The sequence below is a fragment of the Moschus berezovskii genome, chromosome 18, assembly GCF_049115385.1.
Source record: "Moschus berezovskii isolate FMDL1 chromosome 18, NW_MosBer_1.0, whole genome shotgun sequence".
In the NCBI taxonomy this organism is placed as follows: Eukaryota; Metazoa; Chordata; class Mammalia; order Artiodactyla; family Moschidae; genus Moschus; species Moschus berezovskii.
Window position 1 is genome coordinate 67,373,206 of NC_142477.1, and position 16,214 is coordinate 67,389,419.

The window sequence follows — 16,214 nt, forward strand, 5'->3', positions numbered from 1 at the left end:
GTCAGCCCACGTGACGGCCTGGCCCCGCCCCCGCCCGGACGTCTCCGCGGGATAGCCCTGGAAACGCATTCTCGGAGGAACCAGCCTCCGCCAATGGGAAGCGAGCGAGTGCCACGAACAGGCCAATAAGGAGGGAGCAGTGCGGGGTTTAAACCTGAGGCGGGGCCCGACTCCTCCCGGCGTGCTGCGGAGGAACGGCTGTTGGCTTATGGTTGAGTCAAGCTCCCGGCTGGTCGGGGGCTCCAGTGCGCTCCTTCTCCTCACTGAGCTGCTGCCTGGTGCAGAAGAAGCCATGGCGCTCCGGATCACCAGGGTGAGCTGCGGATGGTGGACAAACGCGGCTCTCCTGACGGGCTGCGCCTCCTCTCGCTGTCTCTCCTACCGGAGTCCCCCTGGCAGGAGCGGACCAGGACCGAGATTGGAGGGGGGAGTCGGGGATGGGGGTCGGCGGGCCCCTGAAGTGGTGGGAGAGTTTGGGGGGCGGACGGACAGAGAGAGGAAGATGAAAAAGGGTAGTGGATCGGGGGTGAGGGGCAGATGGAGGGGTAGACGCGAAACCTTTTGTAAAAAGGTAATGGAGGACCCCTGAGCGAGCTCCCACCAGCTGCGCAACCACCCAGGGGAAGATGCCTGCAACTGGAGTCCTTTTAGATTTCCTTTCAATTGTAAATTCATGGTATTTTAGGTCCGGCAGGGACTAAGCAGGCGATTCCCTCAATAGGTGAAATAAGAGGTTCGGGAAGGAAATTGGCTTCTCACAGCCTTAGCGTAGCCCCTGGAACTCTGATTTTCCCTAGGAACCACTTACAGTTGGCTTTCCTCCTGAAAGCTTCTGTTTTGCCCCCGTTTTAACCCTTGACTTAATCTAACCTGGCTGAGCCAGCTCTCAAAGTGGTCTTGCTTCTTACAGAACACGAAGATTAATGCTGAAAATAAGGCGAAGATCAGTATGGCAGGGGCCAAGCGCGTGCCTGTGGCCGCTGTTGCAACCTCTAAGCCCGGGCTGAGGCCCCGAACAGCTCTTGGAGACATCGGTAACAAAGTCAGTGAACAACCGCAGGCCAAACTGCCTCTGAAAAAGGTATAACTGTCTCCCTGATTCAACTACTCTGTGAGTATCCCTTCCAGCTGTGACCCGTGATGGAGAAAACGTTCCATTCTCTCCTTTTCATCCACAGGAAGCAAAAACTTTAGCTGCTGGAAAAGTTACTGCTAAAAAAGTACCAAAACCTCTGGAAAAGGCTCCTGTACATGTGCCAGAGCCCCAGCCAGAGCCAGAGCCGGAACCCGAGCCTGTTAAGGAAGAGAAACTTTCCCCCGAGCCTATTTTGGTAAACTTGACTCTACTATTTGAGAACCTGTTGTTTCTTTTCTTTCATTTTACTAATGGATGGCACAGTATTTGAATAAATATAAATAATAGTAATAGTTACAGAGTGCTTAGGAGGTAGGCTCTGCTAAGCACTTTGCTTGAATTAGCTCACATAATCTTACTCTCAGCACTGTTATTGTCATCTCTAGCTTTGTAGGTGATGGTGTAGAGAAGTATTAAGTTTGAGCAGACAATTCATAGGGTCGTAAAAGGGTCGGACAGGACTTAGCCACTGAACAACAAACTCTTTTCTAGAGTCACTTCTCATCAGTGGCACAAAGTTGGATTCAAACACAGACTGTCTGGCTTCAGAATCTGTGCTTTTAAATTGCTTTTAATTGTCACACTGCCCCTCCTTTCTTTACTGCCTGGACTAAAGATCTGACTGTCTTCTGTCTGGAATTTATTGATTGAAGCAGATTGTTCTCTTGATTCCTTTTTTTTTTTTTCAAACTCCATAACCTTCAAACAATAAGCCTGTAACTTTGGAATTTATATAAGGATGTAAAGACGAAAACGGAGCTCTTCAGAGTAGGCAAGAAGATGAGTTAACACTTAACCTCAAAACCAAGAACTTTTTTATTAAATATCAGGCATGTAAATGTATCTACTTCCGTGAAGGAAGACTACACCATCTTTGAAGAGGCTGCTTTCCTGAAATTGTAATGAACTCCATTCTTAAGTTTTAATTTTTAAAACTTTATTAAAGCTGGTTGGGTAAATAATCATTTTGTCTAGGTCTCTATATCTAAGGGAAGAGGATATGAGGCTATGGCTTTAGTATTGACCTTGTGAACATAGCACAGGAACCTGTAGCATGCACAGTCTTTAATTGGCCATACAGAGCTTTTCATCAAAATCCCATACTGTGTCTTGTCTTTTCTTTCCCACCCTCTTTAACTGATAAGATTTTCATCCTCCAAAGCAGCTCATGCATCAACATTTAAAGCTTTCCCTAATTTTCCAAAGGCCACCCTAACTCTCCTCACCCCTACTTTTGTTCCTAGAATCAATTTCTTTTACTTCATTTACTTATTTCTTCTAAATTCAAATCCCCTTGAGGACACCATAAAGCCAGTACATAACACAAAGCTTGACTTGATGAAAGTGCTCAATAAATGTTTGGACAACAGAGTAACTGGAGCTTGAAGAAAATGATGCATGATAACGAAGTCAATTAATCCTCAGTAGTCCAGATAGAACTTGTGTTCTCCTGTGCAGTGGGAAGCAGTCCCTGTTTTGAAATAGACTGAAAGCTAATTTGTCATTCACTTGGATTAACTTTAATGACCTTGCTAAACAACGCATTACTAATCAGTTCCCTTTGGAGGAAAGTCTAGGTATGAACTTGCTTCCTCTCTGTTTTACCTGTTAGCACGCTTCTGACTCTAAATTGGTTCAGTCTAAGTTGGCATCTCACTTTTCATATTAATCACTTCCTGAAGACAAATTGAATAGATTTGAAAAGATGAAAGTAAACTGCATGTCTGTCTGGCAGATAGTCTCCTGAGTTGATACCAATAATCTGACCTTCATTCTCAGACAGTATGCTCCTTTTTGCTATTATTTCAAAGTCTCTCTGTTTTCAGGTCGATACTCCCTCTCCAAGCCCCATGGAAACATCTGGCTGTGCTCCTGCAGAAGAATATCTGTGTCAGGCTTTCTCAGATGTAATTCTTGCAGTGAGTGATGTGGATGCAGAAGACGGAGCAGATCCAAACCTTTGTAGTGAATATGTAAAAGATATCTATGCCTATCTAAGACAACTTGAGGTCAGTAGTAGTATTAAACCATTGTTTTTTTCTAAACTGCATCTAGCTTGGAGATTTTCCATTAACAGTTTTAAGCAGGATACAAGCAGCATTTCTTAACAGTAGATTCCACTTTGAAGTTCTTCACAAAATGTCAAAAGTGGCACAAAATGCCAAGAAGTTTTTTTTTCTTTTAGGTGAAAATCCTAACCTTTGGGCTGCCAGGGAATTCCCAACGACAGCTTTATTTGCAATTTTGAATGGGGGAAATTCAAAGTGAAAGATATTACTGTGGTTTTTCCTAAAGGAAAGTCCACAGATTGAAAGATATTTTATATCCATCACAACTAGGAGTGTTCAGTTCAGTCACTCAGTCGTGTCCGACTCTTTGTGACCCCACGGACTGCAGCATGCCAGGCTTCCCTGTCCATCACCAACTCCCGGAGTTTACCCAAACTTACGTCCATTGAGTCAGTGATGCCATACAACCATCTCCTCCTCTGTCGTCCCCTTCTCCTCTCGCCCTCAATCTGTCCCATCTTCAGGGTCTTTTCAAATGAGTCAGTTCTTTGCATCAGGTGGCCAAAGTTTTGGAGTTTCAGCTTCAACATCAGTCCTTCCAATGAATATTCAGGACTGATCTCCTTTAGGATGGACTGGTTGGATCTCCTTGCAGTCCAAGGGACTCTCAAGAGTCTTCTCCAACACCACAGTTCAAAAGCATCAATTCTTCAGTGCTCAGCTCTCTTTATAGTCCAACCTCTCACATTCATACATGACTACTGGATAAATCATAGCTTTGACTAGATGGACCTTTGTTAGCAAAGTAATGTCTCTGCTTTTTAATATGCTGTCTAAGTTGGTCATAACTTTTCTTCCAAGGAGTAAACGTCTTTTAATTTCATGACTGCAGTCACCATCTGCAGTGATTTTGGAGTCCAGAAAAATAAAGTCTGTCACTGTTTCCACTGTTCCCCATCTATTTGCCATGAAGTGATGGGACCAGATGCCATGATCTTTGTTTTCTGAATGTTGAGCTTTAAGCCGACTTTTTCACTCTTCTGTTTCACTTTCATCAAGAGGCTCTTTAGTTCTGCCATGAGGCTGGTGTCTCTGCATACCTGAGGTTATTGATATCTCTTCTGGGAATCTTGATTCCACCTTGTGCTTCATTCAGTCCAGTGTTCCTCCGGATATACTCTGCATATAAATTAAATAAGCAGGGTGACAATTTACAGCCTTGACATACTCCTTTCCCGATTTGGAACCAGTCTGTTGTTCCATGTCCAGTTCTAACTGTTGTTTCTTGACCTGCATACAGGTTTCTCAGGAGACAGGTCAGGTGGTCTGGTAATCCCATCTCTTGAAGATTTTTCCACAGTTTGTTGTGATCCACACAGTCCAAGGCTTTGGCATAGTCAATAAAGCAGAAGTTGATGTTTTTCTGGAACTCTCTTGCTTTCTCCGTGATCCAGCGGATGTTGGCAATTTGATCTCCAGTTCCTCTGCCTTTTCTAAAACCTGCTTGAACATATAGAAGTTCATGGCTCACGTATTGCTGAAGCCTGGCTTGGAGAATTTTGAGCATTACTTTGCTAGTGTGTGAGATGAGTGCAATTGTGCGGTAGTTTGAATATTCTTAGGGATTGGAATGAAAACTGACCTTTTCCAGTCCTGTGGCCATTGCTGAGTTTTCCAAATTTTCTGGCATATTGAGTGCAGTACTTTCACAGCATCATCTTTCAGGATTTGAAATAGCTCAACTGGAATTCCATCATCTCCACTAGCTTTGTTCGTAGTGATGCTTCCTAAGGCCCATTTAACTTCACATCCCAGGATGTCTGGCTCTAGGTGAGTGATCACACCATCGTGTGAAGATCTGGGTTGTGAAGATCTTTTTTGTACAGATTTTTGTATTCTTGCCACCTCTTCTTAATATCTTCTGCTTCTGTTGCTGCTGCTAAGTCACTTCAGTCGTGTCCAACTCTCTGTGACCCCATAGACAGCAGCCCACCAGGCTCCCCCATCCCTGGGATTCTCCAGGCAAGAACACTGGAGTGGGTTGTCATTTCCTTCTCCAATGCATGAAAGGGAAAAGTGAAAGTGAAGTCGCTCAGTCGTGTCCGACTCTTAGCAACCCCATGAACTGCAGCCTACCAGGCTCCTCCATCCATGGAATTTTCCAGGCAAGAGTACTGGAGTGGGGTGCCATTGCCTTCTCCGTCTGTTAGGTCCTTTTAATTTTATGGGCACAGTGATAGTGTTTCTGTCAAGCAGGCTGGTCAGTAATCTTAAAAATCAATTTGAGCACTGCCTGCGTCAAATGCATGATGTTAATTTTGCATAGTCTTACTCTGGCCTCCATCTTATTTATTTCATTACTCTTACTTCCCATTCTCATAATTCTTTCTTTTAAATGACTTTATTTTGTTCATACATTTATAAGCCATCATGGATCATTAAATGGCTTAAAAACACTTTATTTTACTTTGGTAGCTCATTGTAAATTCTAACAGCATTCTCTAATCACTAGGCTCTCCAACAAAAACTGATAAGTGCTACTGGTTTGTATTAACTGGAACCTTCAGTTCACCTCTATGCTCATATCATAGGGTTGGTTATAAATTAATATATGTGTGTGGAGAAGGTGGTAAAAAACCATAGCCAAAACAAGGCATTTTGGGTCAGTGTGGCTTATGAATATGTGATATCTGGGAAATTGTTTTTGTCCAATAAGAGTATACACAAAAACTAAAACTTTTGGTCTTCTTCCATTTCGTCTCATTTCTGAAACTTTCTGTTGGTGTCCTTTGCCCTTTCCCCCAAACAAGGAGGCATTCTGTATGTTAACAACATGAGCAATACAGTTACCAAATTTACTCAGTTGCTTGTTTATAATGCATTTTATTGTAGTGGCATCATTAATATCTTCAGCAGGCTGTTGCCTGGTTATTTTGGGCATCTCCATTTTCTACAGGATTGTCCTGTAAGACTTTCGCCAGAACCAGCCTTCTCTGAATTTTTTCTCCTTTGTTTTTGTTTTTTATTTATTTATCTCAGGACCTAGTTTCCTGACCAGGGATCAAACCCGGGCCCCCTGCATTGGGAGCACAGAGTCCCAACCTCTCAACCACCGTGGAAGTCCCTTCTCCCTTGTTTTTAAAGTTAGTGGTCTAACTTAGCAGATGTGTATGCTGGATTTTGATGGTTGACTTTTCTTACCCATTCTCTTTTGGGGGTTTAAACCTTGAAGCATGTGTGGTAGCATATTAGTTCCAGCTGATCTGGGAGCTGCTACTATTATTTTCTCTTAACTCTGTGAAGCTCAGGGGCTTCCCAGGTGGTGCAATGGTAAAGAATCTGCCTGCCAATGCAGGAGGCACAAGAGATGCAGGTTCGATCCCTAGGTCGGGAGGATCCCTGGACTAGGAAATGGCAACCTGGTCCAATATTCTTGGCTAGAAGATCCCATGGACAGAGGACCCTGGTGAGTTACAGCCTGTTGGGTCGCAAAGAGTCTGACACAACGGAGTGAGCACACTTAAAGCTCAAGGTTCTGGGTTTAGAGTCTTAAGAAGATCTGAAGTGATAGTACGGTATCTTTATTTGTGAAGGAGGGACAGGATGTGGGCCAGTAGTAGTGATGGTGAATTATATATAGTAAGATTTGCCGATTTGAAAACCTGTCACCCTGTCCTGTTTGATGTGTGCTTTCTTTGTTTCTCAGTGATGGAGCTGTTTGCAGTGACCAAATGATAATAGAGCTTAGAGCCATTAAAGACTCTAAATGTTTCAGAGCTGTTCTGAGGTGACTAGTTATTTCTGGTCAGAAATGTAACGTGGAATCTTACTTCTTAGGATAATCAGCATTTCTTTTGCAGGAAGAGCAAGCAGTCAAACCAAAATACCTAATGGGTCGTGAAGTCACTGGAAACATGAGAGCCATCCTAATTGACTGGCTAGTGCAAGTTCAAATGAAATTCAGGTTACTGCAGGAGACCATGTACATGACTGTTTCCATAATTGATCGGTTCATGCAGGTGAGTGTAATTCAGCAGTTGAGGGTTCTTCCTCTCAGGGTCCTCTCTGAGTCATAAGAAACAGACCTTTTTAGCTAAAATCTGTCTTGAGGCATGTGGTTTCTTTGGGATTTTGTTGTGGGAATGTGTCTTTCCTATCTCTCCTTCACAGTCCTGTGCTTCCTTTTTCAAATACCTTTTACTTATTCATCAACTTGATATTCCCACTGTAGGATAACTGTGTGCCCAAGAAGATGCTGCAGCTGGTTGGAGTCACTGCCATGTTTGTTGCAAGCAAATACGAGGAAATGTACCCTCCAGAAATCGGTGACTTTGCCTTTGTGACTGACAACACCTACACCAAGTTTCAAATCAGACAGATGGAAATGAAGATTCTAAGAGCTTTAAATTTTAGTCTGGGTCGCCCTCTACCCCTGCATTTTCTTCGGAGAGCATCTAAGATTGGAGAGGTATAGATTTCTTGAAACCCCTGGTATACTAAATTAGCGAATACTGCTGGCCATTGAGATCTAATTCAAATGCCTTATATTTATACGTAACTGCCTGAAGAAGGCATAAAGGTGGTCTTTAGTTCCAGTCAGTCTGTGTGTTAATATTAAAGCCTTTCATGGGCAATTTCATTTGAGAATTTATAGGCAAACAATTGTAGGTAAAATAATGGGCATAACTAGTTACTGCCAGTGCAGAATTCTCTGACAGAACCTGTGGGTTTTATTTCAGGTTGATGTTGAGCTACATACTCTGGCCAAATATCTGATGGAATTAACTATGCTGGACTACGATATGGTGCACTTTCCTCCTTCTCAGATTGCAGCGGGAGCTTTTTGCTTAGCACTGAAAATTCTTGATAATGGTGAATGGGTAAGCTGTGGCCCACAAACTGAGATTATCCTGAGCTTTGAAATTTCACTATTTGCTCAGGATAGAGCTGTTGTCATTAAAGGACAATTCATATAGCTCTTACATATGGCATCTTCTGAGGCAATGATTATAATATCTTGTGATATTTTCTTAGAATGCTTCCATTTCATTGCCTAATCTCATCTTTCTATACCCCTTTGAGAAAGGCAGAGAGAGCATCCTTTATAGATATATATATAAAAGGCAGAGCTCCTTATAGAGAGAGTAGCTCAAGCAGGTCAAATAACATAGCAGAAGTTCATTCATATTTGTTGATTCAATGAGTATTTCTCTTCTATGTCATGTGGTAATACTCTAGGCCCTAGAAATAGAGTTGTGAATGAGAAAGTCAGCTCCAAATAACTTGGAGTCTAGCTTTGGGGTGGACAATTCAGCAATTACAAAAGTGTAATTAAGTTTGAGCACAGGATCCTAGAGAAACCATGAAAGAAGAGAAAGTGGGGAAGAAAGGGTCTTAAGCTTGTCTTAAATTTCAGTTATAATCATATAGAGTATCTACTTCCCTACCCTACTTTTGAACAACATCTAGAAATTTTATGGAAACCCTTGGTGATGAGCATTTTCAACATTAACTTTTGTTGTCTTAGACACCAACTCTGCAGCATTACCTGTCATACACCGAAGAGTCCCTTCTTGTTATTATGCAACACCTGGCAAAGAATGTGCTCATGGTGAACCGCGGGCTCACAAAGCACATGGTGAGTCAGCCAGTGGTGCTGCAGGGTGTGGGGAAAGTGGGAATCATTCAGACTTTATGCCTGCCTGTAAATTCATAGCTTACTTTTTTAAGGAGTTGATTTGTAAGTGAATATCTGTACCATTGATTCTTGTGTTTTCCTCTTTTCCATCATTAATTTCTGTACTTTTCTCTTCCAGACTATCAAGAACAAGTATGCCACATCTAAGCATGCTAAGATCAGCACTCTAGCACAGCTGAATTCTGCACTAGTTCAAGATTTAGCCAAGGCTGTGGCAAAGGTGTAACTTGTGAACTTTGGAATACTATCTGCAAATAAAATTGGCACCATGTGCCATCTGTACATATTATATGTTACATTTATTTACTTTTAATAAAGTTGTACTTCTTTTTACTTATCCTTTAACTCATTTGAATGTGGCTACTTTCCACTTGAGGATAAAAATTGTTTTAAAGGTATCATGGGGATTGCTTAAAAACAGTTTTCAGTTACGTGGGGACCCAGATAATACATAAACAATTGGTTCTCCTTGGTTTTTGTTCTATATGCCTGGCTTTACTGAAGATGATTTACTAAGCTCTTGAAGGCATTTAGCATTAGATGTACTTTATATGTCACACTGTGTGTAAGCCCAAGTCACCTTAAGAGGCGCTGCTGCCTCCTTCTGCACAAGGAAGAGTCTGCCACCTCGTCCCTCGTCCCCCTGATTCCTGCCTACCCTGCTGGTTGCTGCCATAATTCTAAGTAATCTACTGGTACCACTTTCTTAAACTATCAGCTTTAGCTAGTATCAGCATTTTCACATGGAAAAATAAGAATTTTAATTTATATTCAAAGCCTAGTTTTTGTTTATTAGTTAAGAAAATAAAACAATCCTTAAATATGAAAGTATCTTAAAAACTTTATTTACCCACTCCTTACTGTCCCGTCTCAGTCCTGTCTGAAGGATATAAGGAGTTTGGAGTGTGTCGGTCCATGAATATAGATGTGTATAGACCTGTGTATGTAATATTATGGGACGTATTTTTGTATACTTAGCAATTCATTTCAACATTGACAGGCCTTACCTGTATTTGGGCATTACAGTCCATCATATGGATATATTATAATGTATTTAACCGTTCCTCTGTTTACATTCAGATTCCTTTTTCTCTTTGTTCCTATAGACAATGCTGTTTAAATGTCATTATATCCCATACTTTTCTTTATGTACATTGATCCAAAGAATGTGTGTTCTAAGTTCTGGCAGGTAGAGCCAGCTGACGTTCTAAATGTCATCAGCAATAAATGTACAGTAGTTCTGATTCTCTCAGCATCTGTGCCTAAACTGAAGCTAATCATTCGCTTTAGTTTCTGTGACTTTTTTTGTGGCAAAAAATATCCTATTTTAGTTTACTGTCTTAATTTATACTTCTCATGACGAGTTGAATCAATTTTTGTTGTCCAGTTAACAATTTGTAAAAGCTTTCCTACTTTGTCATTTGCCCTAAATCTGATTATGCTGTCTTTTTCCTTGCAGACAGTTTTAAACTTTGGTATTATCATATATATATATTTTTTGTAGTTGCTTTTAGCTTTTCAATGTTAAGGTCAACTCCATCCCCAAACCATGAACATCTCTTAAATTTCTGAAATTTTCCTGTAGGGTATATAAGCCCTCAGTTAAACTTTTTGTATGTGGTATGAGGTAGGGTTCTTAACTTGCAGATGGATACCCATTTGAATCAGTACCATATGTTTAACCCCCTCCTTGTACAATTGAAACACTAGTTTATTGTTCCCTGATCTACATTTTCCCTGTGATTAATATAGTTTATCTGGAAAGATGAGGCTACCACTATTTTTCAAATATTTGGGGGGACAATTTCAAAGAGGAACTTTAAAAACTTTTTCCAGTTACTGTAAAGCGCCTTTAGATTTTGACTGTTGTATACATGCATATGTATTAGCTCTGGATAGACTGACATTGTCTTCCATTCAACAAATTTTCTCCAGTAAGGCTTGTTGGATGCCCTTCACTGCAATGTTAGAATTTAATTATGTAATTGCTACACTTTTCTTGTCAAGTTAATTGCTGGGTTTAGGCTCTGCTACCCACCCCTATTTTTTATTGCTTTTTGTATTTTTCTTACACAGTTGATAGTCAATTTCTTCATTTTAGTGGTTTTCTTGGTTTTAAATCCCCCAGGTTTATTTTTTCAACTATATGGTTTTTAGGTTTTTGTTTTAGAATCTCCAAAATAACATTGTGAATTGGTAGATCGCTGTCTTATTCCTGAATTGGACATGTCCTCAGTATTTTTACCATCTAATATTTTTGCTGTTAGTCTGTAACTGATCTTTATATTTTAGGTATTTTTCTCTTACTGTTGAGAAAGGCTGTGGAATTTTATTTATTCTTTCAGCTTTTGATGACTTTTTTAATATTACCACATTAATTTGAGGTTAATGAATTCTTGCTTACGGTATACAGATTTAATCTGCTAGTATTTCATTTAGGAAGTTTTGCATTTTGTGGGTAATTGGCTCAGTTTTTGTTATCATTTTCTGATTTTTGTCTCATTTACCAGCTTTAAACTGGATTAAAGAGGTTTTCATATTCAAGTGTTATAATTTGAAATCTTTATTCATTTGTTTAAAACTAGCTAAATCAATATGTAAAGTCACCTGGCCTGTGTGTATAGTGGTAGCTTTCCATGGTTGTTTGGTGTGTTTTATGAATTCCCCCTCCTCTATCACCACCACTTTAAAAGAAAATCATCCATTCTAGATTTTCTTAATTATAGCTGTAGAGGTATAGGATATTAGTTAACCTCTTCTGTATTATAGTTATATCTTCTTATTTCTGATGTTGAATACTTGTGTTTTCTAATCATGCTTGCCTAGAGGGTATTGATGTTTTGAAAGAATCTGTTTTTGGTGTTATCATTTCTACCACCTCTGGTAGTTTTAGCTTTTATGTTAATTCTCGCCGTCTGCTTTTCTTGGTTATTTTCTAGCTAAATACTTAATGTATTTTTAGTAATAAAAACCTTTGTATATACATTTTCCTCTGAGATAACTCATTTCTAAAGTTCTCTTTTTCATCAATCTGGTTAAAATTTCTTTTGTCATCCTTTTTGATCTGGAGATTATTTTACTGCTTATTTTCTTAAGTTTATTGTTTTCTTTCAGACACCTATATGTTGGTGTTTTCTTATTTCATTGGAGAAGTCTGTGTATTCAGTCATGTCCGGCTCTTTGTGACCCCATAGACTGTACCCCGCCAGGCTTCTCTGTCCATGGGATTCTCCAGGCAAGAATACTAGAGTGGGTTGCATTGCCCTTCTCCAGGGGATCTTCCTGAACCAGGGATCTGAGCCCATGTTTCCTGTGTCTCCTGCATTGCAAGCAGATTGTTTACCATTGAGCCCCCTGGAGATGGTCTGTAAAAAGCCTTTTGAAACTTCTATGTGGGTTAAGTATATGATTGACTTATGTAGATAGCCCATGGACAAAAGAAAGGGTTTTATTTCCTAATAGACAAAGTTCTAGTGATTGAGGATAATTTCCCTTAAAATACTTCCATTATGTGTCTAATATCCTAAGAATTAGGATCCTCCATAGCTGCAATCTTTTTGTCACACTGAAAAAGTTAACTATTTGGCTGTGCCTGGTCTTAGTTGCAGTGTGTGGAATCTTTAGTTGCAAATAAAGCATGTGAGCTTTTTTTTTCTTAATGAGAAGCATTATTTTCCAACACTGAATTTTTTATCTTATATTGGGATATAACTGATTATCAGTTTTGATAGCTTCAGGTGAATAGGGAGGGACTCAACCATACATATACATGTATCCATTCTTCCCCAAAGCCCCCTCCCATCCAGGCCACATAAAATTGAGCATGTGCTCTTGAGAAACCTGCATGCAGTCCAGGAAGAAACAGAACTGGACACGGAACAACAGACTGGTTCCAAATTGGGAAAGGAGTACATCAAGGCTGTATATTGTCTCTCTGCTTATTTAACCTATATGCAGAGTACATCATGAGAAACGCTGGGCTGGAGGAAGCACAAGCTGGAATCAAGATTGCTGGAAGAAATATCAATAACCTCAGATATGCAGATGACACCACCCTTATGGCAAAAAGTGAAGAGGAACTCAAAAGCCTCTTGATGAAAGTGAAAGAGGAGAGTGAAAAACTTGGCTAGAAGCTCAACATTCAGAAAACGAAGATCATGGCCTCTGGTCCCATCACTTCATGGCAAATAGATGGAGTTTATTTTAGGGGGCTCTAAAATCACTGCTGATGGTGATTGCAGCCATGAACTTCAAAGACATTTACTTTTTGGAAGGAAAGTTATGACTAACCTAGACAGCATATTAAAAAGCAGAGACATTACTTTGTCAACAAAGGTCCGTCTAGTCAAGGCTATGGTTTTTCCAGTGGTCATGTATGGATGTGAGAGTTGGACTATAAAGAAAGCTGAGCACTGAAGAATTGATGCTTTTGAACTGTGGTGTTGGAGAAGACTTGAGAGTCCTTTGGACTGCAAGGAGATCCAACCAGTCCATCCTAAAGGAGATCAGACCTGGGTGTTCATTGGAAGGACTGATGTTGAAGCTGAAACTCCAGTACTTTGGCCACCTGATGCAAAGAGCTGACTCATTTGAAAAGACCCTGATGCTGGGAAAGATTGAGGGCAGGAGGAGAAGGGGACGACAGAGGATGAGATGGTTGGATGGCATCACCGACTCAATGGACATGAGTTTGAGTAAACTCTGGGAGTTGGTGATGGACAGGGAGGCCTGGTGTGCTGCAGTTCTTGGGGTCACAAAGAGTTGGACACAACTGAGTGATTGAACTAATATATAACATGTACTATACAATAGGTCCTTGTCGAATATCCATTTTAAATATAGCAGCATGTACCTGGTATGGGTCAGTCGCTCAGTCGTGGTCGACTCTTTGCAACCCCATGGACTGCAGCCCTCCAGGCTCCACTGTCCGTGAGATTTTCCAGACAAGCATACTGGAGTGGGTTGCCATTTCCTTCTCTAATATCCATTTTAAATATAGCAGTGAGTACCTAACCATCCTTAATTATCCTTCCACCCCCCTCCCCAATTACTGTAAAATTCATTGTCTAAATCTGTAAGTCTCTTTCTGTTAAAGCCTGTGGGGTCTAGTTCCCTGACCAAGGATTGGACTTGAGCCCCCACATTGGAAGCGTGGAGTCTTAGCTACTGGACCGACAGGGGAGTCCCTAGCTTTTTTGTCTTTTACTTTATTTATTTATTTAGCCATGCTGCATGGCTTGTGGGGATCTACTAGTTCTCTGACCCACGCCCTTGGCAGTGAAAGCAGAATCTCAACCACTGGAGCACTAGGGAATTCTCTTTCTAGTTCTGACATTAACAATACTTGTTTTGAATAATTTGTCTCACTGGGATGATATGATGGTAAGTATTCAATTTTATCATCACTTCTATATTGGACATTCTCTAAAAATTAGGTCCCCGCCCACAGACATGTGCTCTTTGTTTGACTTTTTTTGGGGGGGAGGGCTGCACCCAATCTTAGTTGCAGCATGTGGGCTCTTAGTTCCCTAACCAGGGATCAACCCCGGGCCCCTTGCATTGGGAGCAGAGTCTTAACCACTGGACCACCAGGGAATTCCCTGTTTTAATTTTTTTTTTAATTTATTGTTATAATCCACCACTGCAGTGGTTCTTAAAGTGTCATCCTCAACCAGCAACAGCAATATCACTTGGGGACATGAAATGTAAATCAGAATCAGTTACGAGGAGAGGCATCTAGCTATCTGTTTTAACCAGTCCTTTCCATGATCCTCATGCATGCTCATGAGGAAAAGCACTGCTTAACCTTTGGCCCAAATTTGGCTGTGGACTCCTGATGGGCAGCTGCTTTAAAGGATGAGGTTGATGTGAGATACCTGAAGACATCCCGGATAAATTAGTTCTGAAACATTGTAAGACATCCCTGACAAAGTAATTAAGTGAAAAAAGAAAACAGTCACTTTCTTGTAAAAGAAAAAATGAAGTAAAATGTTCTTCCAGGATTTTGGGAGTAGCAGCGGTGAACTTAACATTTTACATCCTATCGTGCCTTTTGAATCTTTTACCAGGAGCCGAATTACTTTGATAATAGGAAAAAGAGGGTACTAGGTTGTATATTGTCACCTTGCTTATTTAACTTATATACAGAGTACATCATGAGGAACGCTGGGCTGGAAGAAGCACAAGCTGGAATCAAGATTGCTGGGAGAAATATCAATAACCTCAGATATGCAGATGACACTACCCTTATGGCAGAAAGTGAAGAGGAACTCAAAAGCCTCTTGATGAAAGTAAAAGAGGAGAGTGAAAAGGTTGGCTTGAAGCTCAACATTCAGAAAACAAAGATCATGGCATCTGGTCCCATCACTTCATGGGAAATTGATGGAAAAACAGTGGAAACAGTGTCAGACTTTGTTTTTTTGGGCTCCAAAATCTCTGCAGATGCTGATTGCAGCCATGAAATTAAAAGACGCTTGCTCCTTGGAAGGAAAGTTATGACCAACCTTGATAGTATATTAAAAAGCAGAGACAGTACTTTGCCAACCAAGGTCTGTCTAGTCAAGGCTATGGTTTTTCCCGTGGTCATGTATGGATGTGAGAGTTGGACTGTGAAGAAGGCTGATCGCCGAAGAATCGATGCTTTTGAACTGTGGTGCTGGAGAAGACTCTTGAGAGTCCCTTATACTGCAAGGAGATCCAACCAGTCCATTCTAGAGGAGATCAATCCTGGATGTTCATTGGAGGGACTGATGCTAAAGCTGAAACTGCAATACTTTGGCCACCTCATGCGACGAGTTGACTCACTGGAAAAGACTGTGATGCTGGGAAAGGTTGGGGGCGGGAGGAGAAGGGGACGACCGAGAATGAGATGGCTGGATGGCATCACTGACTCTGTGGACATGAGTTTGAGTGTACTCCGGGAGTTGGTGATGGATAGGGAGGCCTGGCGTGCTGTGATTCATGGGGTCGCAGAGAGTCGGACACGACTGAGCGACTGAACTGAACTGAACTGATTGTGTGAACAAGTATAACTCAGGAGAAACTAGAAACTCTCCTGTTCAAAGAGGCCCGAGCTGCTTGTGCCACAAAGATCGTGTCACTTATGGGACTGATCATAGTGAAAAACTACAAACCAATCAGGCATTTATGCCCTGCATTTTCTCCATTACCTGGTCACTGCTCAGCTAAGCACTGGAGCATTAAATTCAGCTGAGAAAGGTCGATTGTAATCTGTAGGATCAAAAAAACTGACACGGGGGCACGCAAACCTGTTGCAGCATGTGGGATCTTGGTTATCTAATCAGGGATCAACAGCCTCCCCCAGCAAAAAAGTGAAATAAAAAGTTCGAATCTTACAGCTGAATTTCACACT

General features: G+C 41.1%; 1 protein-coding gene across 1 annotated transcript; it reads left to right on the forward strand.

Moving 5' to 3' along the window:
• The first annotated feature begins 132 nt into the window (after window positions 1-132).
• CCNB1 (cyclin B1) lies at window positions 133-11,775 on the forward strand. Its single transcript, XM_055421712.2, has 9 exons — window positions 133-313; window positions 911-1,081; window positions 1,179-1,331; window positions 2,962-3,144; window positions 7,005-7,163; window positions 7,376-7,612; window positions 7,884-8,024; window positions 8,672-8,782; window positions 8,961-11,775. Exons 1-9 carry the CDS (start codon window positions 209-211, stop codon window positions 9,066-9,068), a joined length of 1,368 nt encoding a protein of 455 aa, XP_055277687.2. The 5' UTR covers window positions 133-208; the 3' UTR covers window positions 9,069-11,775.
• Window positions 11,776-16,214: the final 4,439 nt, after the last annotated feature.

Bases quoted from the DNA above. Each gene is read 5' to 3' on its own strand.
- CCNB1 (XM_055421712.2), top strand. From the start codon at position 209: ATGGTTGAGTCAAGCTCCCGGCTGGTCGGGGGCTCCAGTGCGCTCCTT. The intron at 314-910 runs GTGAGCTGCGGA...TGCTTCTTACAG, and splicing joins TGGCGCTCCGGATCACCAGG to AACACGAAGATTAATGCTGA. The intron at 8,025-8,671 runs GTAAGCTGTGGC...TTGTTGTCTTAG, and splicing joins TTCTTGATAATGGTGAATGG to ACACCAACTCTGCAGCATTA.